At 33.9% G+C, this 19,435-nt stretch overlaps 3 protein-coding genes across 3 annotated transcripts; all 3 read left to right on the top strand.

Moving 5' to 3' along the window:
• Positions 1 to 3,311: 3,311 nt before the first annotated feature.
• LOC132638233 (cytochrome P450 93A3-like) lies at positions 3,312 to 6,490 on the top strand. Its single transcript, XM_060355185.1, has 2 exons — positions 3,312 to 5,566; positions 5,775 to 6,490. The coding sequence occupies exons 1-2, from the start codon at positions 4,664 to 4,666 to the stop codon at positions 6,417 to 6,419; spliced, it is 1,548 nt and encodes a 515-aa protein (XP_060211168.1). The 5' UTR covers positions 3,312 to 4,663; the 3' UTR covers positions 6,420 to 6,490.
• Positions 6,491 to 7,228: 738 nt separating this feature from the next.
• Positions 7,229 to 11,356, top strand: LOC132638232 (uncharacterized). The gene is made up of 2 exons (XM_060355184.1): positions 7,229 to 7,764; positions 10,972 to 11,356. Exons 1-2 carry the CDS (start codon positions 7,255 to 7,257, stop codon positions 10,978 to 10,980), a joined length of 519 nt encoding a protein of 172 aa, XP_060211167.1. The 5' UTR covers positions 7,229 to 7,254; the 3' UTR covers positions 10,981 to 11,356.
• Positions 11,357 to 12,817: 1,461 nt separating this feature from the next.
• On the top strand, positions 12,818 to 13,435 carry LOC132637203 (uncharacterized). The gene has a single exon (XM_060354330.1). The coding sequence runs from the start codon at positions 12,818 to 12,820 to the stop codon at positions 13,433 to 13,435; it is 618 nt and encodes a 205-aa protein (XP_060210313.1).
• The last annotated feature ends 6,000 nt before the right edge of the window (positions 13,436 to 19,435 follow it).

Here is a 19,435-nt window from a genome sequence, read left to right as displayed (position 1 = left end):
AGAGGAAGAAAGTGCTAGCCTTGCTAGTCTTCCTATAGAAAGAAATCTAGAGAGTGTAGAGAGAAGAAAAATGTGTGTGAGGTAGTGTGCAAGTGATGAGAAAAATGAGGGGGAAGTCCTCCTTTATATAAGCAAAGGTAAACCAAGTTTTATCCAAACCCATGTGCCAAAATCATGGGCTTCACAAAACCATGGCTTTTCAAAACCATGTGCTAAATCTTATCTGTGTTTAAAATTAGTTCCTCCGACTTCCATGTAATAATAGACTGTAACTAAAAATAATAAAGTATAAAAATATATTTAAGGTAATTTCATGAATAAAGTAAAAAATGTGATTTGAATTAAGGAGACTTGCTAACTAATTGAAGTAAAACTGTATTAGCATGTTGTTTATATACAAACGACTGTAACAAAATAATTATTTAAAATGAAAATAAATTGATAAAAATTCCTATTATTTAAAAATAAGGACAATCATCAATAAATTATATTAAAGTTAAAAAATGTATAAAAATAGTATATTGTGCTATTTAATGACTAGGAAGCCTAAAGAAGTTAATTTTTAAATACAGAGGGCCAAAATTGGGTGTTAACAAGTCCCATCTCCAAGCTCAAGATCATGCTTTAGAATGTTGACAAACCATCTCCAAGTAAAAGTATTCTCAACTTCAACCACTGCCCAGGCCATTGGTAGCATCTGGTTGTTCCCATCCTTACAAACAACCACAAGCAATTGACCTTTACTAACACCTTTTAAAAAACAACCATCCAACCCAATTGTTCTCCTACAACCAGCCTTGAATGCCTTCTTCATGGCATCAAAACATATATAAAAGGACTGAAACATTTTGATTCCACCTTCAAAAGTTTCTTCACTCAGCCTAACCACACATATGCTACATGGATTAGTCCTTAAAAGCTCATCCCTATAATCCAAAATTCTTTTGAACTCCTCCACATGGTCACCCATGATTTGTTGCAAAACAATGCTTCTGGCTTTCCTTGCCATAGTCCTACCAATATACACCTCCAATTCCTTTTTTACCAAATTTTGGAGCTAAAAAATTCTAATGCCAGGTTTTGAAATAATTCTATCCTTATACCTTTCTGAAATATACATGGAATTTACCAATTTATTCTTTGTTGTGCCATTGCACTTGTGAACAGGATTATAATTCTTCACAACAAAATCATTTGTTCTAGAATCATAACTGCCAAATAATAATCATGGACAACCAGCAGTACACTTTACCCTCACCCTAGTTGGTTCATTGACATGTTTATCCAACTATACATGTTCTTGAACTGAATACCTAGTAATTGCCTTCCTAAATTGTTTAACACTTTCAAATGCAAGACCAGTCTCCTAAACTATTTCTTTACACTTAGGATAAAAATATAACCCTATTTCTAATTCTATTTGGTCTCCTTGTCTTTTTGGTAGGCTTTTCAACCACATCTTCACCTTTATCATCAGCTTCATCATCAGTCTCTATTTCAAAGCTAACAGGTTCATCTGAGTCATAAAATGTCTCATCCCCACCCAATTTTCCTTCAAAGGTACTCTTACTCCTAGATAAATACTCATCATGTCCCATATCTACACTCTTTGGCCCTAAATCTATCCCTTCAGATCTCTACAACCTTTTCTTTCTTCTTCTTTGATTTTGCAACCACCCTTTCTTTCCTTAGATTCCTATCCTCCTCATGGACATCACTATCAAATTCTTCTTTTTCACCTTCCACTACCACTACATTGTCAGATTCCTCAGATTCTTTCTCACTTTCCCAGTAAGAATAATAATCATCATCATCAGCTGTTGAAGTAGTAGTAGCTGCAGCAGTAGCTGAAGTCCCACCCAAGGATTCATCAAGACCAGTAGCCTCTTCAAACCCTAAGCCTTCACTACCCCCAAATGTTTGACTACCCTCACCTATCCCAACCCCCTCATTTAAATCTTCACATGTGGGGTTATCAAAAGCAGTAAAAGATTCCCCACCCACATGGGTAATAGGTGGGGGGGGGGGGGGGGACCACAACAGGTTCCTCAACAAGATAAGTGACAAAAATTATAACAATATCTCCATTTTTTAATTGAGGTACAATACCAATAATGTCCCTATAACTTTTAACTTCTACTAGATACCGACATTTAGGTGGTCTAATATGTACATAACAAGATGAAACATTGTAATCTATTTCTTTAACATAGTAAACAAGCTCAAAATAAGAGTTTATCAACATCAACATCAAAATAATCTATCACACCTCCTCCAACATACTTAATACGAGAGGTTTTTTCTAAATTACCTCTGTGGTTAAACCTCAAAGTCACAAACACATCGTCCATTTTCTTCACAAAATCTAAAATCGAAAACAAATGAAAAATTACAAGAATCAGTTACCATTTACACCAAAAAAATGAAATAGAAGTTAAAGATAAAGTTTTTTTTGCAAGTAAAACAGTAAAATCGAAATCTAGAGAAACCCTAACTTCAAAATACAAGAATCGTATACCTTTGTAGCTAACTAATCTTCAATGTCACTCTAAAACGACAAGATTTACATATATTTTGGGTTTTTGACTTTAGAACGATCAGTTGTGGAGTGGAAAGGGTTTAATGTCGTTTGGAACAATCGATTGGGTATTTGTTTGGGATGGGTCGGGTTTTTTAAGTGGGGACGGGTTAAAATTAGTTGGGGATTAAATAATGACGTGGACCAATAATATAGCGCGTGCCAAACAATACCCAGGCCTCAACTGGTCTGGGCAACCGGAGGTTGAAAATAATTGAAACTTATGCTGTTTAAGGGGGTATATATATACAAGTTTAGTTGCTAAAGTGAGTTTTGATGCCAAGTTTTTTTTTTGGGGGGGGGGGGGGGGGGGGAATGTCTTTTCTCTATCGGTTAATTGCAACTTACTTTCCATTATTCTTAATTCTCTTAATCTTCCGTAAGAAATGGTTAAGTTAGTGGATAAAGTGTTAATTAAATTAAAGGCGGAATAGCCTGGGAGGCTCTGTACTTGTCCGGTTTTGTCATGCCTCCTTCAAGATTCCATCTAGACCCTGATCCTGTTCAAAATAGGTATTTTAAACCCCTTTGACCATTGATCAAACTTATGTAGCTTTTATTTTGCTGAGTCGGATAAAGTATGTGGTTACACGCGTTTAAAATCTAAGTGAATACAAGAATTTTGATTTAAAAATATTAAAATTAAAAGCAAAAGATAATAAAAAAAATTCCCTTCCCCTTTCTCTCTTCTTAGTCTTCAGTTCCCCTCGCCCACCCCGACCCCCACCCACCCCTCCTCCTCTTCTTCAGATCTTGTCCCCGTCTCAAATTCTCTTTCTGACTCATATTTTTGGAGAGAATCCAATTTTCAATTCAATTGTCAAGAAAAAAGCAGACCTATTTCAAGAAAGAATGGCTGGGAACTCAATGTCGGCAACCGGAAAAACTCTCTTCAAGTCCTTTATTGAACGCCATTTCTATATATGTTGCCTTGTCCAGCAATATTTATTTTTTTCCTAGAATTCAGCATAGTTAGTTTTTTTTTTCTTCCAATTTTTTTATGTATTATGATTTGTTCATCCATGGAGGTGAAGGAGAGACGAGAATGGGGAAAATACAGTGTTTCCGCCACTGAAAATCTTTTTTTTTTGGGGATTTACAGCCGGCGAGGTGACGGAGATGCGGTGGTTTTGGTTTTTTCATTGGCGGATCTGTTAGCGAGAAAAATGGTTATAGGATGTGTAAAATATCATCTAGCAACTTTCAATTTTTTTTTCATATAAAAATTACATTTTGAAAAAGGAATAGAGGATAAAAATGTTTTTGGTAGATGAATATAAAAAATGACGTGGCCAATGATGTGGATATGATGTGGCATTAATTTTTCTGATGAGTCATCCATGTCAGAGCAAGTGAGGAACACACAATGATAGAGGGGCTTAAAATGCTTATTTTTTAAGGGTAGAGGCATTTAGTTGACAAACTCGTAAGTATGAACACTGGCATAACAAAATTGGATAAGTAGCCTCCCAGGCTATTCCGCCTAAATTAATATATGAATAAGAGAAGATTTTGTTGATTTGTGGGGACCATCTCTACATGACATGAAAAATTGATTTATTTTGCCATGTCAAATCTAGTTTATGATGATAAATTTGATTGAGTGATTTTATATGAGAAAACCTTGAGTGATTTTATGATACAAAATAAAGTTAAATGACTTTATCACATAAATTCTTATAGTTGAGTGATCTTTTGAGATATTTACTCCAAAATAATGTACATCCTAGGTTTGAGTGATCTTCCACTATAATAGTGCTGCACATTATCGGTTTTTTCGCTTGTTCCATCTGCTTGACTGTTTCTGTAATAAAATGATCCAGGATCTTGGCCTAACCCACGAAAACAAGGTATCTTCTTTTGCTTCTTATTTATGTGGGACTTTGGGATTAGTAAAATGCTTGGCTTAAACCATGAAAACAAGATGATATATTATCTAGGAATATCAGACTCAAACTAGAATGTGTCAAAAGGCATAGGCAAGTAAATAAGATATACAAGGCTATGGAAAATAAATGACATCACCTCACTGCTTAAATAGCTAGCTGCACAAGTTAGTCTTCCAGTAAGCAGCAAGCTAATCAGATGATGGCAGATATGAATAGCTACATCATTCTATTCCTCTCATGGCTCATCCCGACGATCTTGCTTCGAGCTTTGCTCAGAAAGCGTCCCACTTGTCGCCTTCCTCCAGGTCCCTTTGCTCTTCCAATCATAGGCCACTTCCATGTCCTCGCTCCGTTGCTTCACCAATCATTTCAGAAGCTCTCTGATAAATATGGACCCTTGATGCTCCTATGGTTTGGTTCTGTACCGTGTGCAGTTGTTTCTTCGCCAGAAATGGCCAAAGAATTCCTCAAAACTCACGAGACATCCTTCTCTGATCGACCTCTAACAGCAACTATTGATTATCTAACTTATGGCTCACAGGGTTTCGCATTTGCACCATATGGACCTTACTGGAGGTTTATGAAGAAACTATGCATGACTGAACTCCTTGGTGGAAAAACACTGCAACTGTTGCATCCTGTTAGAAGTCAGGAAATAAACAAGTTCATTGAATTACTGTTAATCAAGGCCAAAGCAGAGGAAACAGTAGATGTTGGACGTGAACTTGTAATGTTGACAAATAATGTGATTTCAAGAATGGCTACGAGTACAAGGTGCTCTGGGACTGAAGATGAAGCTGGGAATATAAGGAAACTCAGTCAAGAGGCAACTGAGCTGATTGGAAAGTTCAATCCATCAGATTATATTAAATTTTTAAAGAACGTAGATTTGCACGGATATGGGAAGAAGCTCAAGGATGTTTGCAACAGGATCGATATGGTGATGGAAAGAACAATAATTGAACACCAAGAGGCGAACATAAAGAGGAACGGATCAGGTGAAGTAATAAAAGATCTGCTTGATATTTTACTTGATATATCTGAAGACGAGAGCTCAGAGAGAAAACTGACAAGAGAGAATATCAAGGCTTTCATCCAGGTAATGACGACCCAGTCTAATAGTTCTCATTTAGTAACTTTGGAAAATAAGGTAGGTTACCTGCTACAATAGATACAAATTAAAATACATTGACAATATAAAAACTACTTGAAATATCAGTATGAATAAGTTAAATCGTTTCAAATTCTACACGGCTACATATTATTGTATGTGACGGGATAACTGGTTGTTGTTCAAATTTTCGCAGGACTTATTTGTTGCTGGAACCGATACATCAGCTGTTACTATAGAGTGGGTGATGGCCGCGCTAATCAACCATCCAAACATTATGCAGAAAGCAGCACACGAAATTGATTCTGTTATTGGGAAGAGCCGACTCGTGGAAGAATCAGATATTGAAGACCTACCTTACCTTCAAGCCATCTTGAAGGAAACTATGAGACTTCATCCCACCATACCACTGATTGTTAGAGCATCAAATGAAGACTGTAGTGTCGGAGGATACCACATACCGGCAAAGTCCACACTAATGGTTAACGTTTGGGCTATTAATAGGGATCCAAAATGTTGGGAAAATCCACTTGAATTTAAACCAGAAAGGTTCCTGAATGAAGATGGAAGCACTAAAACTCAACTTGACTTGAGGGGACAACATTACCAGTTTTTACCATTTGGGAGCGGGAGAAGAGGTTGCCCTGGAATAACATTAGCATTACAAGTAATTTTAACAACCCTTGCTGCCATGATTCAGTGCTTTGAATGGAGACTTAGTGACAAAGATACTGGAAAAATTGACATGGAAGCGAGACCTGGGATCACCCTTCGCATAGCTAATACTCTAAATTGTGTTCCAGTAGCGAGACTTCGTCCATTTCCAACTATGTCTACTTAAAGAGGCTAGACCAGCATGCGCCTATGTAACCAAATCATTTCTATTTGGGTGGTTAAAACTCTTCATACAAGTAGTATATATGTACTATGTGTAAGGTCTTGTTTTAGCATTTTAATATTACAATGCCCACAAAATTTGACCATACATTTCACATTGGTAACAGCCACAAAACAACAAATTTGGTAAATGTTTCACACGTTTTTGTGGTAAAAAAAAAGTGACTACTATACCTTTTCATCCACTATAAAAGGATGAATTATTATTCTCCATAACACACATTCAAATACATAGAAAAAATCCTTAACTTGTGAGAGTAGAAAGGAAAAATATATATCCTTTGGAGAATTCATAAAAGTGAGGAAAGTAAAAATAAAAGAGTTTATTAGTTGAAGGAAGGTGTTCTTTTGGTGGAGCTTTGGACTCAACATCTTGTCCAGAGTTCGTTGAGTTATACGACGTGTTCGGGCTGTTGTATCCTGGAGGGGACAAGTCAGAAAGATTACTGCTGGACCGGTAAATTTGCTGCAGTGGGCTTGAATCTCCTTAAAGAGAGCGAGATATCCGCGCCTCAGCCATAATTTTTTTTTATTGCTTCATTGTTATATTTCAATTGTAATTGTAATTTCATTGCAATATCACCAACAATTTTAAGGAGATTCAAATGGCTACAATTGAAAAATCGGCGGATGTCAAAGTAGGAGATCTTAACAAGCCATTTCGGTTCAACGGTACTCATTTTAAGAGATGGAAGGGTAAAGTACTTTTCTACTTAAGTCTTCTCCATGTTTCTTATGTGTTAACTGAGAAGAATCCAAATAAAATAGACAACACTTCCATGAATGATGAAGAACTTATTTCTCTTCAAGAAAAAACTGAACAGTACGATGAAGATTCATACAAGTGTCGGTATTATTTACTTAATTGTCTATCAGATAATTTTTATGATTATTATGATAGAAATTACTCTACTGCAAAGAAAATATGGAAAGCGTTGCAGAGTAAATATGATACCGAGGAGGCTGGAGCGAAAAAATATGCTGCTAGTAGATTTTTTCGTTTCCAAATGGTGGACAACAAATCAGTGGCAGACCAAGCCCAAGATTTTATAATGATCGTTGGAGAGCTCAGGTCCGAGGATATAAAAATTGAGGATAACCTTATTGTTTGTGGCATAATAGATAAACTTCCACCTTCATGGAAGGAATTTCAAAAAAATATGCGCCACAAACAAAAGGAAACCTCTCTTGAGACGTTGATTATGCGAATCCGCATGGAGGAAGAAGCAAGGGGCCAAGATGCACTTTTGCAAACGGAAGAGAGCAACTTACAACCCGTCACAAATAAGGTAAATTTAATTACTTCAAATAATGTTGCTCCTAATGCTAACAAAAATACCTCTATGAAGCCTAAGAAGAAAATATTTAAGAAAAATAACGGTAGACCTCCCAAGAATAATAATAGTGGTATCAACCAAGCACAAAATCAACAAGCACAAAATCAACAAGCACAAAATAGAGGACCATGCTTTGTCTGTGGCAAGAGTGGGCATATTGCTCGATTTTGCAAGTTTCGGAAACGTGGTCCTACACCTCAGGCGAACGTTACCGAAGAGCCACTTGTGGCAGTGATAACAGACATAAATATGGTTGAAAATGTTGATGGATGGTGGGCTGATTCTGGTGCAAACCGTCATGTCTGCTATGACAAAGATTGGTTCAAAGTGTATACTCCATTTGAGGAGCCCAAAACCATCATGCTTGGTGATTCTCACACTACTCAAGTGCTTGGAAAGGGAGATGTCGAGTTGAGCTTTACCTCAGGAAGGGTGTTAACTCTAAAAGATGTACTTTTTACTCTTTCCATGAGAAAAAATTTGATGTCTAGTTTTCTTCTTAATAAAGCAGGCTTCAAACAGATTATTGAATCTGATCAATATGTAATAGTGAAAAAAGGTATTTTTGTGGGAAAGGAGTATGCTTGTGATGGGATGTTCAAGCTGAATGTTGAGATGAATAAAGTTACTAATTCTGTTTACATGCTTTCTTCCACTAATTTTTGGCATGCTCGTTTGTGTCATATTAATAATCGTTATGTGGGAATCATGAGTAGTTTAGGATTAATCCCAATGATTAAAAAGGATTTTGAAAAATGTGAGGCTTGTAGTAAAGCCAAAATCACAAAGAGGCCTCATTTCCAAGTTGAAAGAAAAACTGAATTATTAGAGTTAATTCATACTGATATTTGTGAACTTGGAGGAATTTTAACTCGTGGAGGAAATAAATATTTTATCACTTTTATTGATGACTTTTCTAAGTATACATATGTTTTCTTGATGAAAAATAAAAGTGACTCTTTTGAAAATTTTAAAATTTATCTCCATGAAGTTGAAAATCAGTTTGGTAGAAAAATAAATAGAATTAGAAGTGATAGAGGCCGTGAATATGAGTCTAACGAGTTTAATTCTTTTGTTAGATTGTTGGGAATAATTCATGAAACTACTCCACCTTACTCTCCTGCATCTAATGGTGTAGCGGAGAGAAAAAATAGAACTTTGGTTGAGTTGACAAATGTCATACTTATTGAGTCGAGTGCACCTTTAAATTTTTGGGGTGAAGCTATTTTAACTGCTTGTTATGTGTTAAATCGTGTGCCTCATAAAAAGACTAAATTAATACCATTTGAGTTGTGGAGAGGTCACAAGCCAAATTTGGGATATCTAAGAGTTTGGGGTTGTCTAGCTTATGTAAGGCTAATGGATCCCAAAATAAGTAAATTAGGTAAAAAAGTTACTACTTGTGTTTTTCTTGGTTATGCTTCAAATAGTACAGCCTATAGATTTTTTAGTCTTGAAGATAATATAATAATAGAATCAGGAGATGCTATTTTTCATGAAAATAAATTTCCATTTGATTCTAAAAATAGTGGGGGTCATAGGACTAATGAAAATATTTTGTCACTACCTAGCTCTTCTACTTCTGTTTTGAAAAATAAAAAAAGTGATGATGTTGAATTAAGAAGAAGCAAAAGAGCTAGAGTAGAAAAAGATTTTGGTCCTGATTTTTATGTTTTTAATGTTGGAGATGACCCTCTCAATTTACAAGAAGCTTTATCTTCACATGATGCTATTTTTTGGAAAGAGGCTGTAAATGATGAAATGGAGTCACTTATTTTCAATAAAACTTGGAAGTTAGTTGAATTACCACCGGGTTGTAAAACAATTGGGTGTAAATGGGTCCTTAGAAAAAAGTTAAAACGGGATGGCTCTGTTGATAAATATAAGGCTAGACTAGTTGCTAAATGTTTTAAACAACTAGAAGGCCTAGAATTTTTTGATACTTTTTCTCCGGTAACTAGAATTACATCCATAAGGCTTTTAATTGCTATTGCTGCAATTTTTGATTTGCACATTCACCAAATGGATGTAAAAACTGCTTTTTTATATGGGGACCTAAATGAGAAAATTTATATAGAACAACCCGAAGGTTTTATTGAAGCAGGCCAAGAAAGCAAAGTGTGTAAACTTACTAAATCCCTATATGGCTTGAAACAGGCACCAAAGCAATGGCATGAGAAATTTGATTCCTGCATGATTGAAAATGGTTTTAAAACAAACGAATGTGATAAGTGCATCTATCATAAGTCTTGGAATAATTCACATGTTATTGTTTGCCTCTATGTTGATGATTTATTGATCTTTGGCTCTAACATGAATGTTATTGATGAAACTAAAAATATTCTTAGAAGCCATTTTGACATGAAAGATCTTGGTGAGGCAAATTTAATTCTTGGAATAAAAATTACTAAAACATGTGATGGAATATTCCTTGACCAGTCACATTATGTTGAGAAAATATTGAAAAAATATAACTTTCTTGATTGCAAGCATGTTATAACTCCTTTTGATTCAAGTGTTCACTTGTTTCCTGTTCAAAGTGACAATGATGTGATAAATCAAAAGGAATATGCTAGCTTAATTGGAAGTTTGAGATATGTGACTGATTGCACTAGGCCTGATATTGCGTATGCAGTTGAAGTACTTAGCAGGTTTACAAGCAAGCCAGGTAGTGAACATTGGCATGACATAACGAGAGTTATGAAATATTTAGTTGGTACAAAAACCTATGGCTTGTTTTATAAAAAATATCCTGCTGTACTTGAAGGCTTTACTGATGCAGATTGGAACACTTTATCTGGTGATTCCTGTTCTACCACTGGTTATATCTTTACGTTGGCAGGTGGTGCTATTTGTTGGAAATCAAAAAAGCAAACTATTATTGATAACTCTACCATGGAGGCTGAACTAATTGCTTTAGCTTCAGCTACTGAAGAAGCGAATTGGTTAAGAGATTTATTATTTCAAATTCCTTATTTTGAAAAACCAATTCCTCCTATTTTAATTCATTGTGATAGCACCGCTGCAATTGGTAGAGTTCAAAACCGTTATTATAACGGTAAATCCAGATCTATAAGGAGAAAACACAGTACTTGAGATCATATTTGACAAGTGGTACCATTAATGTTGATTATGTCAAATCTTGTGATAATCTTGCAGATCCACTAACCAAGGCCTTGGCAAGAGAAAAGGTCTGGAGCACATCGAGGGGGATGGGATTGAAGCCCATAAATTCATGAGTCGTATATGAGGAAACCCAACCTGGGGACTAGAGATCCTATAACCAGGTTCAATGGGAAAAACGAATCATATGATGACTTGTTGAGAAAAATGCACTATTTTATTTATTCCCTCCCTATGATGTAAGTGCATTATTCTGTAACAATTTGTGGAGGTTGAGTTTATAAACTCTTAATGAAACTCTGTAGCTCGTATGAGTGGGGTGTTAAGTTGCAAAAGCACTCTTGACAGATTTCACCTATGTGAGTGTGGAAGTAGGCCGCTTTCTATGAGAATTGGGCTCGTTCTCAAAAGCACTCATGAAAACCGGGATAGCACAAGGCCGTAATGTGCTGGCTACTAAAGCTCATGTCAACACCTTGATTATTATGTGTAAGCAGTAATTCTTTATTTCACTAAAGCAGTCATAGTTCAAGTTTGAGACCACTACGGCTCTGGAGTAAAGATTATTATTTTACTAAGTGAAGGTTCAATGCAGAGCACACCTTCATTATGCATATTAATCTACTTTCAACTGATAAACTCTCTTATGTTAATATTAAAATGAGTGGGGGATTGTAAGGTCTTGTTTTAGCATTTTAATATTACAATGCCCACAAAATTTGACCATACATTTCACATTGGTAGCAGCCACAAAACAACAAATTTGGTAAATGTTTCACACGTTTTTGTGGTAAAAAAAAAGTGACTACTATACCTTTTCATCCACTATAAAAGGATGAATTATTATTCTCCATAACACACATTCAAATACATAGAAAAAATCCTTAACTTGTGAGAGTAGAAAGGAAAAATATATATCCTTTGGAGAATTCATAAAAGTGAGGAAAGTAAAAATAAAAGAGTTTATTAGTTGAAGGAAGGTGTTCTTTTGGTGGAGCTTTGGACTCAACATCTTGTCCAGAGTTCGTTGAGTTATACGACGTGTTCGGGCTGTTGTATCCTGGAGGGGACAAGTCAGAAAGATTACTGCTGGACCGGTAAATTTGCTGCAGTGGGCTTGAATCTCCTTAAAGAGAGCGAGATATCCGCGCCTCAGCCATAATTTTTTTTTATTGCTTCATTGTTATTTTTCAATTGTAATTGTAATTTCATTGCAATATCACCAACACTATGTATCTCCGCCTCTAAATATTTAAGCCAAATTAACTGAAGCAGAATGCGATGACCCAAATTAAGTGGATGTGGACGGCACTTGAGTGGACTCATCAAATAAGCGAACCTGCTCGCCATATAAGTGGCGAGAGTCCACTAGTAACTCAATGAGTGATAGTATAAACCATACCCTGTCATGGGCCAAGTAATCTGAGAGCCATGCTATATAAAATGTTCTCTTCAAGAACTCAAAATTATCTGGTAATTATACGTATATAAAGGCTATGTATGTTGGAATTAATGCATTCACAAGGATACTATCCTTGACTTTTGTATTTTTTAGGAGTTCTTTATTGTTTCAAGAATATCATTTAGTCTTTCAATATTATCTCTTAGTTTTTCAAGAAATCTTTTAAAAGTTTGTGATACGTGTATCTAGTGAATTGTGATACATGTATCTAATTATTTGTGCAAGACTTTTGAATTGGTTTTTTGAGTAGTATAAATAGAGATGTAATTGATGATTGTAATCGTCTCAAGTGGCCTTAAGTAGCCTAATACAACTTGAGCATTCTCTAAAAAAAAATATTCTCTTCCTATTCTTTCCTACAAATTGGTATCAAGAGCAGTTTTCGTTCTTAATCTGGGGTTAGGTGAAGAAGAAAAAATTATGGCATCTAAAACAAATGATGGTGTTGATTCTTCAGTTGTTCTTACTCCATTTTTTGATGGAAATGACTTTGAATACTGGAAGATAAGAATGAAAACTTATCTGAAAGCTGAAGGTTTGTGGACTATTGTTGCAAATGGCTATGAAGAGCTGGAAGACGATGGTCAACTTTCAGTAGTAGAGATGAAAAATCTTGAGGCTAAGCGTCGTCAAGATGCAAAGGCTTTGAGCAAAATTCAAATGGGAGTCTCAAGAGTATTTTTTGCAAAAATTGTTACTTGTGAGACTGCCAAGCAAGCTTGGGAGTCTCTGGAAGCGGAGGTGTATGGTAACGAAAAAGTACGTACTATCAATCTTCAAACTCTTAGAAGAGAGTTTCAAAATTTGAAGATGATAGAATCTGAAAAAATCGATGAATATTGCATAAGAGTCATGAATATTGTTAATGAAATGAGAAATCATGGTGATGAAATTTCTGACCAACAAGTTGTGGAAAAGATTCTAATTAGTGTCACAGAAAAGTATGAGTATATTGTTGCTATCACTGAGGAGACGAAAGATCTTTCTAAGCTTTCCATCAAAGAGCTAGTTGGATCGTTCCGTGCACACGAGAAGTGAAGATTTTTTCGTGAGAATCAACCCAAAGAGACGGCTTTCCAGTCCAGAACCAATGAGAATTCTAAAAATTTCTCAAAGAATCAACAAAAAAAGAAGTACAATCCAAAAAAGAAGCAGGATCGTGATGGCTCTACTAACAAGGTTGAAGAAAAAGGTGAGAAAAGTACTAGTTTTTTTTGTAAAATTTGCAAAAAGACTAATCATAATGCAGAAAAAAGTTAGCACAAAGGCAAGCCCCAATGTAACTTTTGTAAAAAGTTTGGCCATATTGAGAAGAACTGCAGGCACAAGCAACTGGAGCAAGTAAATTTCTGTGAAGGAAAAGAGGAAGAAAAGGAACAAAACTTTTTCTACGCTTCTCAATCTGATGCTTCAGCAAAAAGCAATGAATGGTATGTTGTAGCGGTTGTACCAATCATATGACTGGAGATGAAAAGGCTTTCCTCTCAATTAATCGCAGCATCACTTCTAAAGTGAGAATGGGGAATGGAGCCTTAGTTGATGCAAAAGGTAGAGGTACCATTTCGATCAACAGAAAAGGAAGCGGTAAGCAAATTCATGATGTCCTTTATATTCCTGACTTGGAAGAAAATTTGCTTAGTGTTGGTCAGCTCATGGAAAATGGTTATTCTCTTGTGTTTAGAGATAATTGTTGTAGAATTTATGATAAAATTGAGCCAAATCAAGTCATTGTTGAAGTAAAGATGATAAAAAGAAACTTTCCTTTACAACTTCATTACAATGCATTCAAAAATGAAGTTGTAGATAATTCATGGCTTTGGCACAAAAGGTTTTATCACTTAAATTTTCATGGTTTGAAGCTTCTGAAGCAAAAAGACATGGTGCAAGGCCTTCCTGAGATACATACTGAGGTGGATCCATGTGAAAGTTATATTATGGGAAAGCAACATAGAAAGTCTTTTCCAAAAGGGAAGTCTTGGAGAGCAAGTGTACTTTTGGAACTAATCCATACAGACATTTGTGGACTAATGAAGACTCTATCTCTGGAAAGCCAAAGGTACTTTCTAATTTTTATTGATGATTTTTCAAGAATGACTTGGGTTTATTTCTTGAAAGAAAAGTCAGAAACATTTGCTACATTCAATAGATTTTAGTGCTCCTTTTTCGTCGTCCGTTGTGGACCCCCCTCCCCTAAAAAAAAATTGGGCCCCATATTAAACAGGCCCATAAAAAAAAATTGTGAGCCCCATATTAAACACCATCCAGTATTAAAAAAAAAAAAAGTGGAACCCACCACATCCAAACTCACGGAAAAAAAAAAGTGGACCCCATATTAACAAAATCAAGCAATATTGAAAAAAAAAAGTGAATCCCATATTTAAAAAATAAACAATGTTAAAAAAAATGTGGGCCCCATATTAAACACCATGCGTATTCGTAGCAAACACTAATATAATAAAGTTTTAAATACGGAGCACAAACTACAATGTTATATTAATCGTGTTTTGAACATAGTATCCCATATTGACAAAATCAAGCAATATATATATATATATATATATATATATAAAATGAATCCCATATTAAAAAAATATTAAAGCATGGGTTTAGTCGGTTGTCCCTTAAAAAAAAGGGGTGGTCCCCATACTAAATAGCACCAAGCAATAAAAAAAAAAAAAAGTGGAACTCACCACATCCAAACTCACGGGAAAGAAAAAGTGGACCCCTTATTAATAGAATCAAGCAATATTAAAAAAAAAAGTGAATCCCATATTAATAAAACAAACAATGTTAATAAACAAATGCTTAGAAAATCAAACAATTAAATCAATAATGATAGACTCATTGCCACATGCGTATGAACCCATTAGTGGGAGCAAATGAAATTATTGTACAGTAACATACTTAAAATACTTATATATTAAAATAAGATAGAATTTAATTACTTTTTCATTTTTTCCTTACTCTAATAAATGTGAAAATAATTGTGGGCCCCATATTAAACATCATGCGTATTCGTAGCAAACACTAATATAATAAAGTTTTAAATACGGAGCACAAACTACAATGTTATATTAATCGTGTTTTGAACATAGTATCCCATATTGACAAAATCAAGCAATATATATTAAAAAAAAAAAAAGTGAATCCCATATTAAAAAAATAAACAATGTAAAAAAAAAAGTGCAGACTTTGTATTCTTAGCAAACACTAATATAATAAAGTTTTAGATACGGAGCACAAATTACAATGTTATATCAATCGTGTTTTGAACATAGTATGTATGTATGTATGTATATATATATATATATATATATATATATATATATATATATATATTATATGCATAAAAATAGTGCAAACTAATAATGTCAAAAAAAAAGTGCACTCCATAAAGGGTGGACCCCATACTAAACAACACCAAGCAATATAAATAATAAAATAATAAAAAAAAGTGGAACCCACCATCTCCAAACTCACGATAAAAAAAAGTGGATCCCATATTAACAAAATCAAGCAATATCAAAAAAAAAAGTGAACCCCATATTAAAAAAAATAATGTAAAAAAAAAAGTGCTAACTTTGTATTCGTAGCAAACACTAATATAATAAAGTTTTAGATACGGAGCACAAACTACAATGTTATATTAATCGTGTTTTAATATTGTGTGTGTGTGTCTATATATATATATATATATATATATATATATATATATATATATATATGCATAAAAATAGTGCAAATTAATAATGTCCAAAAAAAAAAAAGTGCACCCTATATTAAAAAATTAAACAATATTCATGTAATTTCTAAAGTATCTCATTAAGTCAATAATGATGGATTCATTGCCGCGTGCGTATCAATCCATTAGTGGAAGCAAATGAAATTACTTTTCTTCAAAAGGTTAAGTAGTCAAACCATACAAATTTTTTTTATATTAGCCTGAGATCTAATGTAGATATTAAACCGCCATGTCATTTATTTGTTATGTTTACTAAAATAAATATACTTAAAATATTTATATTTTAAAATAAGATAGAATTTAATTGCTTTTTTATTTTTATTCTTACTCTAATAAATGTGAAAAGAGATTAATGTCGTAAGAAAAAATATATCAAATGGAGATCGAATAATGAATAAGTTAAATTAGTCAAATTCTAATTCTAATCGACGTTTTCTTAAAAAACCATCCAAAAGACAACATGACAAGTAAAATGAGCTAAACCGAGAATATTTACCAAGAATTAAAAAATAGTATTTCTTCGTTTAAATAGAAAATCAATTTCTACTTTGTTTCGTTTAAAACATGTAAAATTAATTTAATGATTTGAATTAGAATTATCTAAATCAAAATTTGATAAAAAATAATAAGTATTTTACACCTTTAAATTAATCGAATTAAAATTGAAAGTATCAACTGATGCTTAAATATTGCTATTGTTTTATCTCAAAGAGAGGAAAATAGTTTCCTTTTAAACAAGTCTTCTCTTTTAAAAAGTATTAATAAATTTTCGTAGCAAACACGAATAAAATAAAGTACTAAACACGGAACACAAACTACAATGTTATATTAATCGTATTTTGAACATAGTATATATATATATATATATATATATATATATATATATATATATATATATATATATATATACTATATATATATAAATACACTATAATCCGAAGTGTTGGGCCCGTGCGCAGCACGGGCATAGGCCATCTAGTCTATTTACAAAAGCACGACGCCCGTGCCTATTTCCTAAACGGGCCATTCCACGATTGAACATACGATATTAAAAATATTAAAGTTAATCGTGTATTCTATGATTTTTATTTTCGCTTAGACAATAGTGAAGTTAATAGAAAAAAATCTATAAGAATTATATTAAAAGGAAATTGCCTACTTTTTAATTAATCGAAGAAATGTCCTGTAACTTTTAATTAAACTATTCAAATATTTAAATTTGTAAATATTTTTTCATAACAAGATCTAACGTTAGGGGTGTACATGGACCGGGTTGGTTCGGATTTTTCAAATACCAAACCAAACCAATTGTATCGGGTTTTTAAATCGATAAACCAAACCAAACCAAAAAAAGTCGGGCTTTTCACTCTCGGTTTTTCTCTGATTTTTCGGGTTAGTCGGGTTTTTTCTTATTATTATTTTTTTTGGTTCAATACAAAGCATCTTATAATAGCATTTGCTTGACCAAAAATAAGCATCTTACCCTTCCATTTCTAAATATGTAAATTGAAAAATGTGTGGTGAATTCATTGACTCATTAAATAAAAAATTCATAACAATTGAATCAAATAAGTATAGAACATGCATGTGATGTATAACTATAACAATCAAACAGAATGTAGTAACAAACAACTTCAATATTGTTCCGTAAAATGAATTTTAGTTAGCTTTTAAACATTTACTTAAAAAGCCTATCGCTAAATGAACAAAAAGATTATATCTCAGACTTAGCATTAAGAATTAATTCCACAAATACTTACAAGGAGGATCATACAAGAGGTGTTTGTTAGAGGTTCCCAGTGGACAACTCACAAAAAAAAATGGATGAGCTGATTGTCTACCCTTAGTCTACTAGTTTTGTTTATTGTCTGAGTTGTTTTGATGTGATAAATGCTAGTTTTGATCACTGCTAGGCTGTTCTGCCATAGTAGTGTTTTGACATTGGACAACAGTAGCTATTTGTAATGAAAAAGTCTTTTTTAATTGCCAAAAAAGAATTAATTATACAATCGGATGTGGTACCAATTCTTAAACGGATTGCATCACGAACGAAGCTGACCAATCAAAGCTTAAAAGTGATAAAGTTATACACGTATTTATAAATTATATATGTATAAAAATATTTATAAATTGTATATATATAATCGGATCGGTTTGGTCTCGGTTTGAGTTTTTTTAGTTAAAACCAAACCAAACCTATTATGATCGGGTTTTTTTATCCAACACCAAACCAAACCAAACAAATCACTACTCGGTTTTTTTTTCCCGGTTTGGTTCGGTTTGTCGGTTTGGTGCGATTTATCGATTTTCTTTGTACAACCCTATCTAACGTTATGTATTGCAAAAACATGGGTAACATCTTACTGATAGCTTGAATTAATTTGTTTCTATATAAACAATAATATTACTATATGAAGTTAAAGATTTATATTTTATAAGAATAATACACAATAAACAAGTGTGGGAAAAAAGGGTGAGGTAGATTGATTTCGACATTCAGCTCAAGGTACAAACGTCACCTCTAAAGACTAAAACGGCTACTTATCAAAGACTGTTCCGACAACTAACGACTACTTCTCGCCGGAATTCTCATCGGAGAAGACAACACAGTTTTCCGGAATAATATTCGGGGGGAAAAGTGACTATCCATGGCCAAACGTGCCCTAAATATCTCACGTTTCATATTTTCTTGTTCTTTAAGAAAAAAAAAAAAGAATTATAATATCGGTTTGCTAAAAGAAAGCATTTTTTTTGTGCGGAATGCCCTGCACTAGTCTTTAATTTTTTCCCCTCAAATTGGTGGTCTTTAATTTTTGTCCTTCGCTAAAAATTTCTTGGTTCCGGGTTTGAACCCCTGCTTAGTCAAAATTTTTAAAAAAATCACAAGGTAGAGTTTGGATTCACAAGACAGAGTTTTTCCTCAAACTCTACCTGATCAGGCAGAGTTTGAGGTAAGGCAAAGTTTAAAACTCTGCCTGATCAGGCGGAGTTTGATTGCAAACTCTGCCTAATCATGCAGAGTTTGAGGCAAACTCTGCCTTAATGGAGAGTTTGAGGCAAACTCTGCCTTAATGGAGAGTTTGAGGCAAACTCTCTCAAACTCTGCCTGATTAGGCAGAGTTTGCAATCAAACTCCGCCTTAATGGAGAGTTTTGCCTTCAGGCATGGCAAAACTCTACCTTACGACAGATGTTTGCATTAAGACAATTTTTATTTTTATTTAGTTAAATTTTTGTAGAACTCTGCCTTAGGTCTAACTTTTATCCGAATAGGTCTAATTTTGCTGAGAAACTCTT

The sequence above is a fragment of the Lycium barbarum genome, chromosome 4, assembly GCF_019175385.1.
Source record: "Lycium barbarum isolate Lr01 chromosome 4, ASM1917538v2, whole genome shotgun sequence".
Lineage (NCBI taxonomy): Eukaryota > Viridiplantae > Streptophyta > Magnoliopsida > Solanales > Solanaceae > Lycium > Lycium barbarum.
Note: the sequence above shows the minus strand (reverse complement) of the source record. Positions and strands in the feature narration are given on the sequence as shown.